The sequence below is a fragment of the Truncatella angustata genome (genome assembly GCF_020726525.1).
Source record: "Truncatella angustata strain MPI-SDFR-AT-0073 chromosome Unknown BKA67scaffold_7, whole genome shotgun sequence".
NCBI lineage: Eukaryota > Fungi > Ascomycota > Sordariomycetes > Amphisphaeriales > Sporocadaceae > Truncatella > Truncatella angustata.
Window position 1 is genome coordinate 451,759 of NW_025763387.1, and position 16,469 is coordinate 468,227.

General features: G+C 51.5%; 4 protein-coding genes across 4 annotated transcripts; all 4 read left to right on the forward strand.

Moving 5' to 3' along the window:
* Positions 1-2,844: 2,844 nt before the first annotated feature.
* BKA67DRAFT_661350 (uncharacterized protein) lies at positions 2,845-4,236 on the forward strand (the record flags this gene model as incomplete). Its single annotated transcript, XM_046107791.1, has 3 exons — positions 2,845-3,076; positions 3,128-4,129; positions 4,184-4,236. The coding sequence occupies 3 exons, from the start codon at positions 2,845-2,847 to the stop codon at positions 4,234-4,236; spliced, it is 1,287 nt and encodes a 428-aa protein (XP_045954876.1).
* Positions 4,237-5,878: 1,642 nt separating this feature from the next.
* On the forward strand, positions 5,879-7,293 carry BKA67DRAFT_574619 (Fcf1-domain-containing protein). Its single transcript, XM_046103437.1, has 2 exons — positions 5,879-6,260; positions 6,327-7,293. The coding sequence occupies exons 1-2, from the start codon at positions 6,192-6,194 to the stop codon at positions 7,164-7,166; spliced, it is 909 nt and encodes a 302-aa protein (XP_045954877.1). The 5' UTR covers positions 5,879-6,191; the 3' UTR covers positions 7,167-7,293.
* A 1,688-nt stretch (positions 7,294-8,981) lies between these two features.
* On the forward strand, positions 8,982-11,879 carry BKA67DRAFT_521908 (uncharacterized protein; the record flags this gene model as incomplete). The annotated part of the gene is made up of 2 exons (XM_046098327.1): positions 8,982-10,508; positions 10,563-11,879. 2 exons carry the CDS (start codon positions 8,982-8,984, stop codon positions 11,877-11,879), a joined length of 2,844 nt encoding a protein of 947 aa, XP_045954878.1.
* A 3,149-nt stretch (positions 11,880-15,028) lies between these two features.
* Positions 15,029-16,448, forward strand: BKA67DRAFT_661353 (uncharacterized protein; the record flags this gene model as incomplete). The annotated part of the gene is made up of 2 exons (XM_046107792.1): positions 15,029-15,356; positions 15,424-16,448. 2 exons carry the CDS (start codon positions 15,029-15,031, stop codon positions 16,446-16,448), a joined length of 1,353 nt encoding a protein of 450 aa, XP_045954879.1.
* Positions 16,449-16,469: the final 21 nt, after the last annotated feature.

Consider the following 16,469-nt stretch of genomic DNA (forward strand, 5'->3'; position numbering starts at 1 on the left):
CGCAGTGATATCTTTTCCAGATCTCCAAAGGCGAGGCCAAGCAAAAGTAGCGAGTGTCGGGATGTCGGTCGTAGGCGGCGCTTTCGAGCCTTTTTTTAGTCCTCCTGTCGCCGTCTCAGATCATTAGGTACCTCGTACCTGCGGAAGTCGCGGACGAGTAGATCTTAGCGACTGTGTCTGACACAAGGCCGATTCAAAACGTCTAAGACTCAGCCAATGGGTCAAGGAAGGCCGATCAAGTAAGGGATATGGCGGAGACTTCTCACAACTCTCAGAACTTTACTTTCCTCGTGGCACAAACAGAATCAAGGCGAGCAGGTAAAATAATAATAATAAGAACATCGGCTCACTAGCTAACCTTGCCAAGCTTTCCAAATGTTGGCTTTCTCCTTGCTCAGTAAGCTACTACTGTGTATGACGCTATGCCTGGTCCTGGACGGACAATAGTCGCAAACAGCGCCGTGACTGCCTCTCCACAATGCGGCTTTAGGGCATGCACTTTTCAAGACATGCATGCACCACCATTGTTGTAGGTGCCATGCACGACTTTCCCTACCAAGGTTGCAGTCTGTTCATTGGCTGCCGGTAGTGAAGTGGTAGTTGAACAAGTTTCCGGCTCACCGTAAGATGGGGCAGTGTACCTTGAAATGCGAATCCGAAAAAGGCGAATCGATACCTTTCTGAAGGCTCATGGTGCGCATGCACAACGAAAGGGACCGATTTAAGTGACAGCAGTTATACGTCGATCAAGCATGTAAACGCCTAGAGCTGCATCTCCAACGACCCAAGCCTCTTGATATACGCGGCAAGTTGCCCTGTCCGGCAGCAGACCTCTCACAACATCAGGTTTGTCTGCATCTACAAATGCATGATTGAATATTTAGCGTGTTGATTGCCCTGCCCTCAGAACTGACTGATGCATTATCATGGATACATCATGGCATGATGGTGGATATAAAGGAGACCATCATCAATATAATGAGGTTGGAGACACAAGACAAACTCAGTCACGCCCCACCGCTGCGTGTCCATCTTGACAGGATGTACTGGTCCCAAGATCCTCCGGATGCAACGGACAGCTGACCAGCCTCGCAACATTCGAAATGATTGGCTGTTAGACAATCATCTAACCATTGGATAGCAGATACTTGATCCCAGCTTGAGGACCTGCAATGACTGAGAGATTTACCGGGAGCTTCTTATGTTGCTACTTGCATGCTCTAATACCTAATCGGCGCAGCGCTGAAATTGTCCATAAGAGCATTACATAGAGCCGCCTCGTGGCGTCCGCCTGGCCCTTCCATCGTATTGCTGCGCCAAGGCCGGATAGAAGCGATCTTGCTGCAGGACCAAGGACCAGGGCCAATTGTCGGCTTTACAACGTGGGCCATAACATATCGACTGCATGGAAGATTCGTAACAACAACCTTCTTTGTTTCACCGCAGAGCATGAGAATCGAAAGTTCGGCTTTCAAACGCCGACAGCGTACAGAGGCATCTATGGGCGCAAAAAGTTTCCAGAAGTCATTCGCCTTGGCATTATAAGAAGCTCCATTAAAGACCACCTGGCTGCCTACCTAGTATAGACTGGATATAATTGCGGGTAGGAACAACCATTTTTTACACTCAAGAAAGGGGTGCGATAATGAACGATGCTTTTAATTACCCGTAGACAATATTTCCCGTATTGCATAGGTCGAATTTATTGAGAACCGAAGAAGACATTCGTGGGGATTACAACTTAGCCTCAGGCAGGCTCGTCTCACCTGCATACTTACGCAATCACCAGTATCAACCTCCGCAGTTTCCGAGATCACAGGCAGGGTAGCAGAAGATCGGTTTCTCCGAACTTCACAATACGTCGGTTTACAAGTTTACCAAGTTGAATTATGTTTTTAAAGAGGCTTGCCCCTATTGGCAAACTCGAGCCCGAGAGCGTCTTGCTAGGGCCCTATCGGACGTGTCTTTGACGAGAGGCGCACTATGCTTGCGGATCCTAATACTAGGGGTTGCAGCATACGGATCCATACATAGTGACCACAACCACATCCGCTGAATAAGTAAATCGAAAAGTTCTTTGCAACAAAGTCCGGCGAGGTGGAACCGGTGACAATGTCAAGCAGAATTCATTCGGCAAAGTACTAGGACATAGTGTTTAACGAGAAAACTTGAATGGCTTCGCCTCCTGAATATTCTACACTGCTCATGGTCCTGGTGACCTTCCATGACATCACTTGAAAGGTTTTTGTCCACGAGTAATATACCTAGTAACTGACCAAATGAGGACTGAACTACAGGAAAGAGTACCCTTTACATTGGGCGATACTGTATTGTGTCAATGTTCCAGTATCCTATTTCCATCGCCTGTGCGACAACGTATATACATAACTGCAAAACGCAATATTTGAGCAGGACAGTTCATGTTCATACTCCGGGATGCTGCAACGCCGTCGTCGCATGACCTCAAAGTTTAAATCTAGCACTACGCTAAGGCTAGGAGATTCGGAATGGTGGCAGTGTGGGCCTTTCTCCTCGAAACATGGATGGTGAAGAGCCTCCAGAGGCCCTGGGAGATTCCTTGCAGGTGATGTCATTCGATACTGGCAAAAGCATCGTTTCGATTTCAGTAGAGCCACTCGTATCATTATCCCGGGACATACATTACGGTTTCTTGTGACAATTTGCGAGTTCAATTTCCATCAAAGGGGCTTGTTCTAGTGATCAAACTGAAGCGCTGCAAGGCCACTTCCGTACTGGGGGCGCATCTTCTGACTACGCAAGTCATTGCCCGCCAGCGTCGCGATAAGTAACAGCCGTCTCCTGCGCTTATCTGACCTCCACCGGATGGGGGCTCAAACTCCGGTCACTACCTCGACATCAACAAATACACGACCGCACTTGCAATTGTATCTTCATCGCATAGACAGATTGCGCGACAGAGAGGAAAACTGGCTGCCATACGCGCTCCCCAAAGGTCACGCAAGGCCTGGTCGTGGGGATGAGGACAAGGTCACCTCTGTCCTTCTTAGCATCATCTATCATCACGCGCCGCTGCCGGCCGTCGTCGCAGCAAGCCGTCTGCTTTTCATACTCGTTCCGACGATGGCATCATGACCATTATTCCGAGCCGCCCCCGACAGAGACGGGGGAGGAAACGCCGCCTCTGACGGACTCGTGCCCGAAACTACCCTACCGGTTCGAAACGGGCTTTGCGCTGTTCGCCAAGAGAACCCCGCGACCATTCCCGCCTCCGTTCCTGAGTCCCCGAGCGGTTCATTTAGCGATCCATTGAGCACGCATCATCAGAGCAGGGACAAGCGCGCTTTCGTCGGAGGCGAGCTCATCAGGGGCTGGACGAATGGCGACGATGCCGTCTATGCAAGCGATTACTTTATTTGTGCGAATGACGGTGTAGGCGCTTGGTCCATGAGGCCTCGAGGGCATGCTGGATTGTGGTCGCGACTGATCCTACATTTTTGGGTTGCTGCAATGCAGGAAGACATCACGCAGCCGAGGTCGCCGGGTCAAGAATACAGGCCGGACCCAGTCAAGTACTTACAGGCCGCATATGAACGCACTTTGAAGGCCACCTCTGGGCCGAGTGACTGTCAAGGAACAACCACTGCAGCCGGAGCACAGTTATTCTACAAGGGGGACGCATATGACTCTGAGGCTGCGGTCCCGCTGCTCTACGCAACAAATCTAGGCGATGGCCAGGTCATGGTTGTGCGACCAAGTATCCAGGAGATGATCTACAAAACGACTGAGCAATGGCACTGGTTTGACTGTCCACGGCAGCTAGGCACAAACAGCCTTGACACACCGAACGACAACGCAGTCGTGGATTTGATAGAACTGGAAGAGGGCGACATAGTACTCGCTATGTCGGACGGTGTCATTGACAACCTCTGGGAACATGAGATTGTCGAAAACGTTACACGCAGTGTGCGGCGGTGGGAGAATGGGGAAGGAGGCTCCGCGGATGGACCTCGTTATGGTGGAGCGAATGGTGGCATGACGTTTGTAGCTGAGGAGCTCATGACTGCTGCGAAGGTCATTGCGCAGGATCCGTTTGCGGAAAGTCCATTTATGGAGCATGCAGTTGAGGAAGGCTTGCCAATGGAAGGAGGTGAGTTTTGTCAGTCGATTGCTTTGGTAAGGTGATATACTAACTATGCAACAGGCAAACTTGATGATATCAGTGTTGTTGCAGCTTTATGCCGACGAAACATTTAACTGATTGGTATTGCGTATCGGACGCGTGTATGATGAATCGGGCGCTGCTGGAAGCGAAGATCAATCCCAGTGTTCGACTAGTAGTTATCGACTTCTGTACCCGAGGCAGGAAGGTGGCACCGGCGCTGATGTAACCCTCGACGTTGGTGGCAGAGGTCTTGGGGGCGATGTCCAGCGGTACCCCTTATCGAAAGGTAGCGGCGTTTTGACGAGGATGTTGAGAAGATCATGAGCGCTTGCCAGTGCGGCTGCGCCCGCATCCATATGAGCGGTCGTCGCTCACGTCTAGCTGGATGGTCCAACCTTCTCCATGATAGCGGGAAGTCCTGAAGCTTCTTGACGGCTGCTTCACCATTGGATAGGATACAACTGTATGTTCTGCATCTAATCCAATGACGAGCTTTTCGGCCGCCGTGAAGCCAACCCGCTGGTTGGTACCCTGCGAGCGAGCCGTATCAGTAGCAGTTCTGTGTATCCGCACGAATAGCAGATCAACGGCCCTACTTGTAATTAGAGTGAGGATCTAAGACAAGACGCGTGAGCTAGGGGCAGAGCCTCTTGTTATGTCATGCCGAAATTTTGTGGTGAGGTAATCAGACGAAGCTGGATTGGGTGCAAGGGGTTGGCACCAGCTAAGGAGAAGAAGAATGTGTTGCTTTCATATTAGCGGAAACAGCGGGCGTTTGAGGCGTAATGGGCAAAGGAAGCGTATGTGATATTGCAATATCACAACGAGACGGCAGCAGCAACGTGGTCTGACCTCTGTGCAGGTATGCGATGAACGCTTGTCTCGTCAAGTTTCTGGTTTTCGCGGCACGTACGGGGCGCGCAGACCCGGCGCATGCTGGCGGCCGACAAGCCTCACGCTTCGGACCTCACCTTTGGTATATGTAAATAAATATAATTCAAACCAGTAGAAACGCACAAAGGCCGAGAAAGGAAGCCTTCAGCATTTTTGCATAGATATATTGCGATGGGGAATAAGGGCGGGATAGAAAAGAATATATACATATATGATTTGTTAAGACCGCACCCAGTGCCTTGATGATCCATCACTCCAGAGACCTACGCAAGATCATGGACATGTCATTGTCGCAGTCAGGACAGCAGCTAATCAGCGACTATACTCCCATGCAAGTGCAAGGTAGACGCGGCTTTACTTGGTGCACTCCAGAGATATTGAGATGTTGTCGTTGCTTCTGCTAAAGCCGTATTGTTTAGATCCGCGAGCCCGGCATTGTTGGGTCATGGGGCCCAAAGTTCTCATGGAACGAGAAAAGTTGCCTCCATCCCAGGCTTTTAACCTCTTCTTTAGTTGAACCTCCTAGCATTTACTTATTACGACTTTGCAACCGGAATACACAGTATATACTGGGTAGATGCTGCCAATGCCGTCAAAGCACTAGATACTGGTAGAAACGCTGCCTTACGCAATGTTTCGCCTAGACATATACCACGACCGGGCATCGCTGTATGAGATATTTCAACAGGTGAATAACCATTCGATTTGAGAGGATGCCACTCCCTCGGAAGCTTTGGTGGCTTGATATTGGTGATTTGAGCGGAATGGTCCGCCCTGCCTTGCAACCATGTTTGCAGGGGGCTGCATTTTAGCGAGGTATGATCCCCACCACAGTTGTCGCTTATCGATAATGCGTCAAAAGTTTTGGGATACTTGGGGAATGGCAGCAGGCTCATAAATTCCACCCAACCTCACATTTTCGTTTACATTCCACACCACAACGTGCGTCACTTTGAGCTAATCACGGTGTCACGGAACCGAAGAGACGACACCTGTGTAAGATCTTCACCGAAACGGAACGAAACAGCGGGTAGATCAGCCTCTCTATCACCCACTGACGAGCTCCAGGTCCAGCTCCAGCGTCGGCCTTGATACCAGATCGTAAATATACTGCTGGCATCACATCGCATCGCGCCTTCTCAAAACCGTCACCATGCCGAGGGCGAAAACAAGCAAGCGCTATCGCAAGCTGATGGGCCAGTTTGAAAGAACATTCGGCTTTGTGTGTTAAACTACCCTGTCTATGGCCACTCGTGGTCATGTTTGCTAATTCTGTATTGCTCTCCAGCGCGAACCTTACCAAATCATCGTTGATGCGAATCTCCTCTCCGATGCCTGCCGCTTCAAGATGGACCTCCTCAAGGGCTTTCAGCAAACCCTGTCTGGCCAAGTCAAGCCGCTCATTACGCAGTGCTCCATGCGCCACCTCTACGGCAGTAAAGGCGAGCCAGGTGTTGAGGCTGCCATTGAGCTCGGCAAGACTTTCGAGCGTCGTCGCTGTGGCCATCATCCCGACCAGTATCCGAAGCCACTCAGTACGCTTGAATGCTTGGGAAGCGTGGTGGATCCCAAGGGCAACGGGTTCAACAAGCATCGATACGTGGTCGCGGCGAACGATCAGGAAACAAGACAGATGTTGAGATCTGTGAAAGGCACGCCATTGGTCTACATCAGCAGGAGCGTCATGATCATGGAGCCAATGGCCGACGAGAGTGTACAAGTGAGAAACAAGGAGGAGAGAGCTAAGCTGAAGGCAGAGATCAAGAGATTTGCCGAGGGCAGCAAGAGAAAGAGGGACGAGGATAGTGACAGCGATGCCGAGGAAGGTGGCGCCGAGAAGGTCAAGGAGCAGGCTTCTGGTGCCGGAGACAGCGCCGACCCAGAGAAGAAAAAGAAGAAGGGACCGAAAGGACCAAAGGGTCCCAACCCTCTGGCCAACAAGAAGAAGAAGTCTTCTACAGAGACGTCCAAGAAGTCCAAGGCGGAGGTTGCCTCAGATGCTGCCTCAAAAGACGGCCCCAAGAGAAAGCGAAGAAGGAAGACCAAGACCGGAGCAGATGGTGCCGACGATGACAACGCAGCTCCTGGTGGCTCTGAAGCTCATCAAGCTGGTGACGATTCTGAGTAAAGGTTGCCTCAGCATTGGGAAGTCTAAAAGCATGAGAATGGGCGTTAGGTGTTCTAAAACGGACCAAGGGATGGACTTGCTCTCAAAGCATTTGATACCAATAATTGACATTTTATTTCTCTATCAACCAACCTATTCGGTAGAGTACTCCAGTGACCTGCCACGAGACTTGGCTGGCGCAGTGAATTCAGTCTGTCCGCGGGGCATCAATAGGCCCTGCATGTTCGGGAGCGACCCCGAACATGTGTAGGGACTAACAAACAGGAGCATGGCTTCTTTAATCGTCTTAGATTACCGAGCAGCAACCTGTGGTTGATCTCCTATTCCGTTTATGCTAATTAATACTCATTGCCTCATGGCAGGCAGCTGCATCTGAAGACTACCCTCAACGGAATGGAATCTCGTGTTGACGCGAATGTTAACTTGACCAGTGGAAGTCCCGTATCAAATGTCCGGTAGCCGGCACGAGATTCGGCAGGCGGACGGGCAAATGAGTTAGGTTAGTGGGGGGTCTGTCAGTCTTTGTATCACTGCTCCCCGCCAGGGCACTTTAGCGGCCATTGGACAACTCATCACACCACGAGTTCCCTGCAAGCCCCCTTTGTTCTGGAGAAGCAGTGCCACCATCTGATGCCCTCATGGTCAGACGCAGACTACATATGTTCAAGGATAAAACGACCAAAAACGGGCATATGGAACAAAGCTGACGGGATCAAGTGGCGTCTGTATAATAGCTCTACGGAATCTTGGAGCTTTTTTTACACCACGACAGATCCACACGCCTGCGCAATTCGGGATTATCCCCTATGAAACAAACCTTGAAGACAAGAGCTAAGGACCCCTGGAAACCCGACTAAAAATACTACGTAGCCCCCCAAAATCTCCTATGAATGGTTTAGACCCGGACCCGTTGATTCGGTGTTGCATCTTTGGAATCTCCCCACGTTGGACTGCAGCAAACGAGCAGCAAGCTCTCTCTCACAATAAGCAAGTTGGGGTCATCAAGGCTTCCTGCAAGATCCTTTGAGACTCTGAAACTCCGAACCAAAGGGCCCCCCCAAAAGACGCATCCGGGTTCGATGCAGAGATAGACTCTGTGTCGCGGCCTCATATAAATACAAGCACCGTTGGGAGCGGAAAGTGGAACGTTCAAACACCCGATGCGACAGCAATAATACATACCTCATGGCTCCGGCGCAGGAACTCGACGACTTCGGCTTGCCGATCCGGAAGTTCTCAGAAGACGAAATCGCAGAGGCGAACGCAAGCAATGGGCAGCCCGGCGTTGTGAAGCCCACCGCCGAGAATGACCCAAAGGAGGTAGCCAAGGGCACATCGAAAGAGGAGCCACAAGATGCTTCCAGCAAGGGGCAAGAAGGTGATTTAAACCCTCCAAACAACGCCGGCCAGTCGCCCACCGGAAACACTGGTGTTGGTGGTGGTGGCGCGGAGGATTCTTTAGATCTGCAACGTACTCCGGTGCCAACTACATCTGCGAACGAACGAAGAGACGAGCCGGTCATAAAGGTCACGCCCGTGGAACAAGACCCAGGAAACCCCGAAACACCAAAACCAGAAGGATCGGCTCCTGCATCTGATGTGGAATCAAAAAACAACGATGGAATCGAGACCGAATCGATCCCTGCGGTGACCAACGAATCGAAACGTCAACGATCGGATACGACATCATCCATACAACATATATCTGGACCTTCCATCAAAGATGTGGAAGCCAGCAGGAAAGCTGATGAAGCAGCCGAAGAGGCTAAAAAGGCCCCCGGGGTCGGTCACAACCGTGATACGAGCCGAGCAAGTATGGGCGAGTTCTCTCACCAGCAGCTTACAACCGAGAAAGAGGACAAGAAGGATGACGACGATGACGGCTGGCAGACCATGCCAGCATACGCACCTTATGATATCTACGATGATGACAACAGGTTAATTGCGAAGGAACATAATGAAGAAGAAGACGAGAAATACGGATATGCTGGGCTTGGTGGTGCAGGCAAGGGATACACTCGGGTTCTCGACGACGAGGACGCAGAGTCGGAAACCAGCATGGACGACAACACCAGATATCTGTTCAACAAGACAGGTCCCACTACGAGCATGGCAGAAGATGACGCAGATGAGCAAAGGGATGCGGTATCGCAACTGCAAGCGACAAAAGACCTTCTAACCGAAGGTCAAAGGATAGCCTACGTCGGAGCTGTTCGGGTCGAGTTGTCGGACATGCAAAAAGAGGCCGAATTCGACTTCACCAAGAGGACGAAGAAGGATGTCCAAACAGCCGCCGAGGCCATGATGATGTGGGGGCAGAAGGTTATGATTCGATTGTATACGCACATGGAAATCAGTGCAGATGAGCAGGTCATGATTGAACAGTTGGCCGCTCATGGTGTTCGACCTGGTGATCTCACGCCGGTGTTGATGCAAAACGCAAGAGTCAAGAATCCTGTGGCCGAAGAACAATCATCAGCACCCGCAACACCAAGAGTCGGTGCCATGAGCCCACGCGCTTCCGTCTCTGTCTCTGGGACTCCACGAAGCGAGCAGAATGCAGTGGCTCCCCCACCGTATGACGCCCATGCACATGACGGCGAGGAGATGCCCGAGGTCAAGACGCCATCTCAGTTGCCCAGCACGCAGAAAATTGATATCGACCTTCGCTGGACAGTGCTCTGCGATCTCTTTCTGGTGCTCATCGCAGACTCCATATACGATGCTCGATCAAGAGTACTACTAGAAAGAGTAGCTAAAGCTCTTGAAGTACCCTGGATAGATGTTTCGAGATTCGAGAAGCGCGTCACCGATGCACTGGAGATGCAACAGGAGGCCGAGAAGGAGAACTGGAACGAAGAGCAACACTTGGAGAATAGAAGAAAACTGGCGTTGAAAAAGCGATACATGATGATGGGCCTGGCTACTGTTGGTGGTGGTTTGGTCATCGGTCTTTCAGCCGGTCTCCTTGCGCCTGTCATCGGAGCTGGTCTGGCGGCGGGCTTCACTACAATCGGTGTGGGAGGCACGAGCTCTTTCCTAGCTGGCGGTGCAGGCGCTGCCATCATAACAGCTGGATCGACTGTTTCGGGAAGTTTCATGGGCGGCAAAGCTGCTAATCGCAGGACGGGCGCTGTCAAGACTTTTGAGTATCGGCCTCTACACAACAACAAGCGAGTCAACCTGATTGTCACCATATCCGGTTGGATGACGAGCAAAGTCGATGACGTACGTTTGCCGTTTAGCACGATAGACTCTGTTATGGGAGATATCTACTCTATATTGTGGGAGCCGGAAATGTTGACAAGCATGGGTGACACCATCAACATCTTGGCAACAGAGGTAAGCAAAAATTATATTGCCACGCCGACTTGAGTTTGGTCTAACGTATTATAGGCTCTGACACAAGGACTGCAGCAAGTCCTAGCCAGCACCATCTTGATGAGTCTCATGGCCGCCCTACAGCTTCCTGTGGTACTATCAAAGCTCGCATATCTCATTGACAACCCGTGGTCAGTCTCTATGGACCGTGCATGGGCCGCTGGCCTTGTTCTGGCGGATTCATTGATTGATCGCAACCTCGGAACTAGACCCATCACTCTGGTGGGCTACTCTCTCGGCTCACGAGTCATCTTCTCTTGCTTGCTCGAGCTGGCGCGGAAGGGCGCTTATGGCTTGGTCCAGAACGTTTACATGTTTGGCTCTCCCATGGTGGTGAAGACAGATGAGTACCTCAAGGTTCGTACAGTCGTGGCTGGCAGAATGGTCAACGGCTACCATAAAAATGACTGGATTCTGGGTTACCTATTCCGTTTGACGAACGGTGGAATCCGTCGCGTAGCTGGTTTAACAAAGATCGAAGGTATACCGGGCCTCGAAAATTTGGACTGCACAGAACTCGTCAAAGGACACATGGACTATCGACAAGCCATGCCGAAACTGTTAAGAGAATGCGGCTGGCTTGTCGAAAGCGACGAGTTTGGAGAAATAGAAGATCCCGACCCAGATAACCACCAGGAAAGGCAGAGAGAACTCATCAACGAAATCGAAGAAGCCCGGAAAGAATTAGAACAAGGGGGAGAGGCCAAGAAAAAGGGCGGCGCCTTCAGCTTCTTTTCACGCAAGAAGGCGAAACGCGCCGACTGGGAGGTCTACGAAGAATCGAAGGGGCAGCCCGACGCCGATGGGTCAACATCCGAGGAGAACACAAACAGGAACAAAGGCGTGCTGTTCGATGTTGATGCCATGAGAGCAGAGCTTGCCAGAGAGCAAACCAAAGAAGCTGACGAGGGGGAGGAACTAGAAATCAAGGAGCTTAAGTCGACGCTTCCGCCAATGAAGATTGACGTGCCTCCACCGTATGATAACCCGCGCAACACGCTCCGCGAGACTAGAAGCGAAGACATGATGGCAACTCTCAGAACTGCAGCATCTCCCAATCTAAGCGTCTCTCAGGATCGAACACCTAGACTGTCGAGCAGTGGCTTTGGATATCATAGCCCGAATCCTTCACAAGCATATGGATTGGACCACGGAGACGACGGAGTTGAGATGTCGTTCGACGATGGGTACCGAGAACCGCCATCGGCAACTCCGGGAAGGCCAGATCTCAAATCGAGCCAAACGACGCCGAATTTAGCGCTACATGACCCTTGGGCGGATGATGACGATGATTTTGGAAAGGAGAAGGAAATCTCAATGACCTTTGCCTAGTCATCGGCGGCCAAGCCTACTACTTCTGTTAGGGGGCCTGCGCTCTCGCAACTCCAGCTGCCTGTTCCTGCGTGTAGGCGCTCGACCTAGGATGAGAGACCCCGCGCTCCAAACATGTTATACACATTCTCCATTGTATGTATTGAGTCAGATCATCATAAAATTCATTAAAACATATCACAGCATCAAGGCGTTTGGAATCGGAACAAATGATTGGTTGGTCGGGTCGCATGGATCATTTTGGTTGATGAGAATGAATGGGGAAACAAGTATTGTACATATCACTCCACCTAATGCAGAAGCGCCGCCAGAGAAACAAGTATTTATTAGACGTATACCAAGAGGGCGCTTAAACCTATATTCTAAAGATGTTGATAGCGGGAATAGTTTTTGGCCGCGATTGTCATTTGAGCCACGAACAAGCAAGACCCCGATCGCCGGCGTTTCACAGATGGCCCAAGTGGCCAAGGAGTACCAAAATCCGGGGTACGCTGCCAATGGTTTCTAATCATAGGTCTTTGAGCTTAGGCGAGCCTCTGGGTCCTCATTCGCCGACTCATGCATATGCAGCTGCATACAGTAACCAACACACATGCACAATGTCACAGAGTGGGAACAGCAGCTCATCAGATCATCGAAAATCACAAATTCCAGAAGTGAATGTGAAGAAATGCATTGGCAAGCCCTATTCGTGGTGTGTGTGATCACTACGCGGTCAAGTAAGGGCCCTTTGCTTACTCACGCCCCACCCCTTCTCCCCTTACAACGCCTTGCTTGCTATGGGTCTTCGATATGGCGGGTTTTCGCAGTTCCTTGCAGATCTCGGGAACCCTAGGCAGGTTTGAGGAATTCATCTCGTCAATCGCTGTCGGCCGTCCTGTGGGTGGTAGTTTTCCCTCTACGCCGAGTGTTCCTTTGGGGAACGGTCTTGTGCACTGGTCGCGAATAGGTAAATGGGGTAGAGATGCTATACAGATACCGATATAGCCCTACGCCCCGTGGCCAACGGAATAAGTAGGACAAAAAAGAAACAGCATTGCCACAATATTGACGCCTTCTGCCCGACTGACTTGTGGCTCCGGATATTGGTACTTTTCGTCCTCTTCGAACACATACGTAAGCGGAACACAACCGAGGGGGCCGTTTGTATTTTCTCACGCACCGCAAGCAAGTGACCGAGCGGACAGAAGTTTGAACACCACACCAAAAAGAAAAAAACCGGGGTTGATGCTATTTATTGCCTACCACATCAAAACTAAGGTTAGAGCATCCTTCGTGCGGGCCCGCTAGCGCGCGATTGGAGGGAGACGAGGATACCCCCCGGACTCTCTCGGCCGCGTATTGTGGGATGGGCTTGGATGGTCTTGAGGGAAAGGATCAGCCGCACGACAGATTGCTCAGCCCCTATGCGATCGTTCATCTGACAAGCAGCAGTAGCAGCAGTAGTAGCAGCAAGTGAGTTTCTGTCACGATTGCTCAGATTCTTGTTGACAATCTGAAATGGTTGAAAAAGAAGAAGAAGAGCACCCAGTCTAGGCTAGGACAATCGATGTGAGGCAACTAACCTACGAGGTTATAGTATTCATTGTAGTTATGATCTCTCCCCTAATCCAAGCACTAATAGAATAATTGATAGGGGACTCAGGCCTTGTCGGGCCTTACCCGGCCACGACTAACCAAATGGATCTCCCGCCCAGAAATGGTCAGCGTAGGGCTCTCTCTCCTTCAGCCACCCAATCATACCTGCCGGCACTTTAGTGTTCACTCCATTATCATCTATCTTATGCATATCGGAGCGAAAACGCGACCCCCGCTTTCTGCCGGAACGTTTTCCATTCGACGGATATTTTTTCCCTGCCCTCTGGTCAGAGGAAAATAAAACATATATGAAGATGCAAGAGCACGAATAATGCACTTTGGGACGACATTCTTTCGGGGATGCGCAGTACGTAGTCTGATGTGTGGGTTCTCGCTTCCTGCACGTCAGCACTTAGGATACGGCTGTAAATACTCGGATTGGTTTAGTGATTACGGATTTCTGGCCTAGGGATGGTTCAGGAGATGAAGGAAGTTGCGTAGACGGAAGGTTCTGTTTATTTTGCGGCACAGTCAAAATGTCGAGACTTCGAAGGGCCATGCTCCCCGGACGTCTTGTTTGTCGAAGCCATCCCAGATCATTCCTACAGTTTCGAGAAGAAGCTGTAGCAAAGAAAAGGAAGAAGACAAAGCACAGATCCATAGAGTAAGGCTAAGGTTAAGATTTAGTCCTTTCTCCTAACCAATATGCAGCAGCTAGCCCAGCCATAGATACAAAAATAGTACTAGCCGAACGCTCGTTTTCTTTTTGACATGACCATGTAAGCCCGAATCGATGTACCAGCCCAGCATGTAAGGATTGGACCCGAAACACCAGGCCAATTGGCCGCGTCTGAGAAGCCACACACACAAACACACACAGCCTTTTGTGAAATGGTACCCTCTGCCACTGAAGTCAACTACAAGGGGTACGACAAGAAGGTGGGCTTTGCTGTCGTAGATCCCAAAAAGCTGCGCGCTACTGGTCCATGAAAGCTGAGAAGGACAAAAAAGAGCTGACCGGGGGGGGCATACATGCACACACATCTCAAACTCCAGTTGGACAGAAGCGAAGGATCAAGAAAGGAACAGGGGGGAGAAGGCCCACACCTTGTTCTTGTCTGGCGTAAGTGCAAGCCCGTCTTTCTTTCTCTCCATCTTCTACACTATCTCCATTAGTTTTTGCTGTTTTGTCTAAACTTCCTTTTTGGATCTTGATCCTTGGTCTTGCCCTAATTTTTACTTTATTGTTTTTTTAACATTCTGCCCAGGCGATTTGTTGCGACAAAGTGACAAGCGTTTTTCTCTCGCTGGGGTGTTTCTATCGGCCTGTCCGTGACGCACAAAAACATCCGCGCTGTGTATACAACAACTTACACGGCGGTAGGCGAGAAAAACAAAAGGCGCTGGATTTTCCTAACACGAACTGCGACAGGCATTGAATGAGATGTTTGGAGGCGAAAGACTGGGATTCAAAATTTAATCAAAACTTTGCGTTTGGGATCTGGGACCGACGAGCTACACACGACTTACATGCGAATCGGGTACCATATCGAGGGCGATAGTGGACCGATATGCGAATTCATGCTTCAACGTTGGGGCTGGCTGCCTACATGATAGGTGCTGCAAGCACAGCAGATTCGGCCTCAAACACGATCATATTATTCGGTGGTGGTCTGCCATCGCCTCCTGTTCTCGAGAGTGGGCGGCAATTGACATGGACGAAGAACTCAAACGTCACAGTTCGCCAAGCATGGATAAGAAAGAAAGACGACAATAACACCGTTGTCGCACGGGCGGCCAGAAGCGGGACAGACCATTACACGAAAGAAAGTGCGAGGGACACAGAAGCTCGACGAAGAGAAATCGCAGGGCCAACAGAAGGGGGATTCATCTTGGACAGTAAGCTCGCTCAATTCCTCGCTTGTGAACGTATTCGGAGGGCCGCCAGTAACACAGTCTTTTATAGGTGCGGATTTGGTATCCGAGACTGGTGGTTCTATAACGCTGGATTATAATGGCCAGAAGAATGACTACGTACTCTACACTGCGGTCTTAACGCCATTGTACCTGCAAATAGACTGGTTTCAGGCAGATGATCTCATGGGATCCAGCTATAGCTCACTCTTCGCTGTGTCGGACGGCACCACGGCGAGCGCCGAGTTGAACAATGCCCTGACTGAAGCCAACGGGCAATCATTATACGACCCAGCATACAGTGAATGCAGCAGCGGTTATGGCTGCGGGCAATCGACAACGAGCACCCCTTCGGCGATTTTGCCCTCTGTGGATTCCACTTCAGCCCCAACAAGCACCGTCTCCCCAACCGTATCCAGCGCCTCGAGCAGCAACAGCAACAACGCATCGACGGGCCTCTCCACCGGCGCCATAGCCGGCATAGCAGTAGCCTGTGGCCTCGTGGGCCTGGCACTGATCGGCGGCGCCGTCTGGTTCCTGTGCTTCCGGCGGCGGCGCACCTCGCACGCCGCCCTGGGCCAGAGCAACGGCTACGCCTCGGACGGGGTCGGGGCCATCATGGCGGACAAGGAGATGCCGCACGCGACGACGGACAGCCCGCACTCGGCATACGCGGCCGACAGGAGCCAGCTGCACGACCCGCACGAGACGGCGAGGAGCTCCATGGTCGGCGCGGGCGCCATCGGTGCCGGCACGGGTCTGATCAGCGGCGGCGGCCGTGGTGGCCACGGCGCTGCCCAAGGCGGCGATGACGCATATGCGCCCTACAGCGACCACACGCCGCCGCCGCCTGGCGTTGCGGCGAGGGGGCTCGGCTCCGAGGGCACGGGGCCCATGGATAGTCAGACGAGCTTGCCTACCGGGGGCGCGAGGAGCCCGACGCCGCCGACCAGCACTCGATATGCGCATCTTGTGGAGGAGGGCATGACGGCTGATGAGATCAGGAGGTTAGAGGAGGAGGAGAGGGCCTTGGATATGGCGATTGAGGATGCTGGGCGGTCGAGTCGTGCTCAATGATCGGGCGTTGGTAGGGGATAT

What these genes read in the sequence shown, in the direction of transcription:
- BKA67DRAFT_574619 (XM_046103437.1), top strand. Translation starts at nt 6,192, where the DNA reads ATGCCGAGGGCGAAAACAAGCAAGCGCTATCGCAAGCTGATGGGCCAG. An exon ending in TTGAAAGAACATTCGGCTTT is followed by an intron (nt 6,261 to 6,326) that starts GTGTGTTAAACT and finishes ATTGCTCTCCAG; the next exon opens with CGCGAACCTTACCAAATCAT.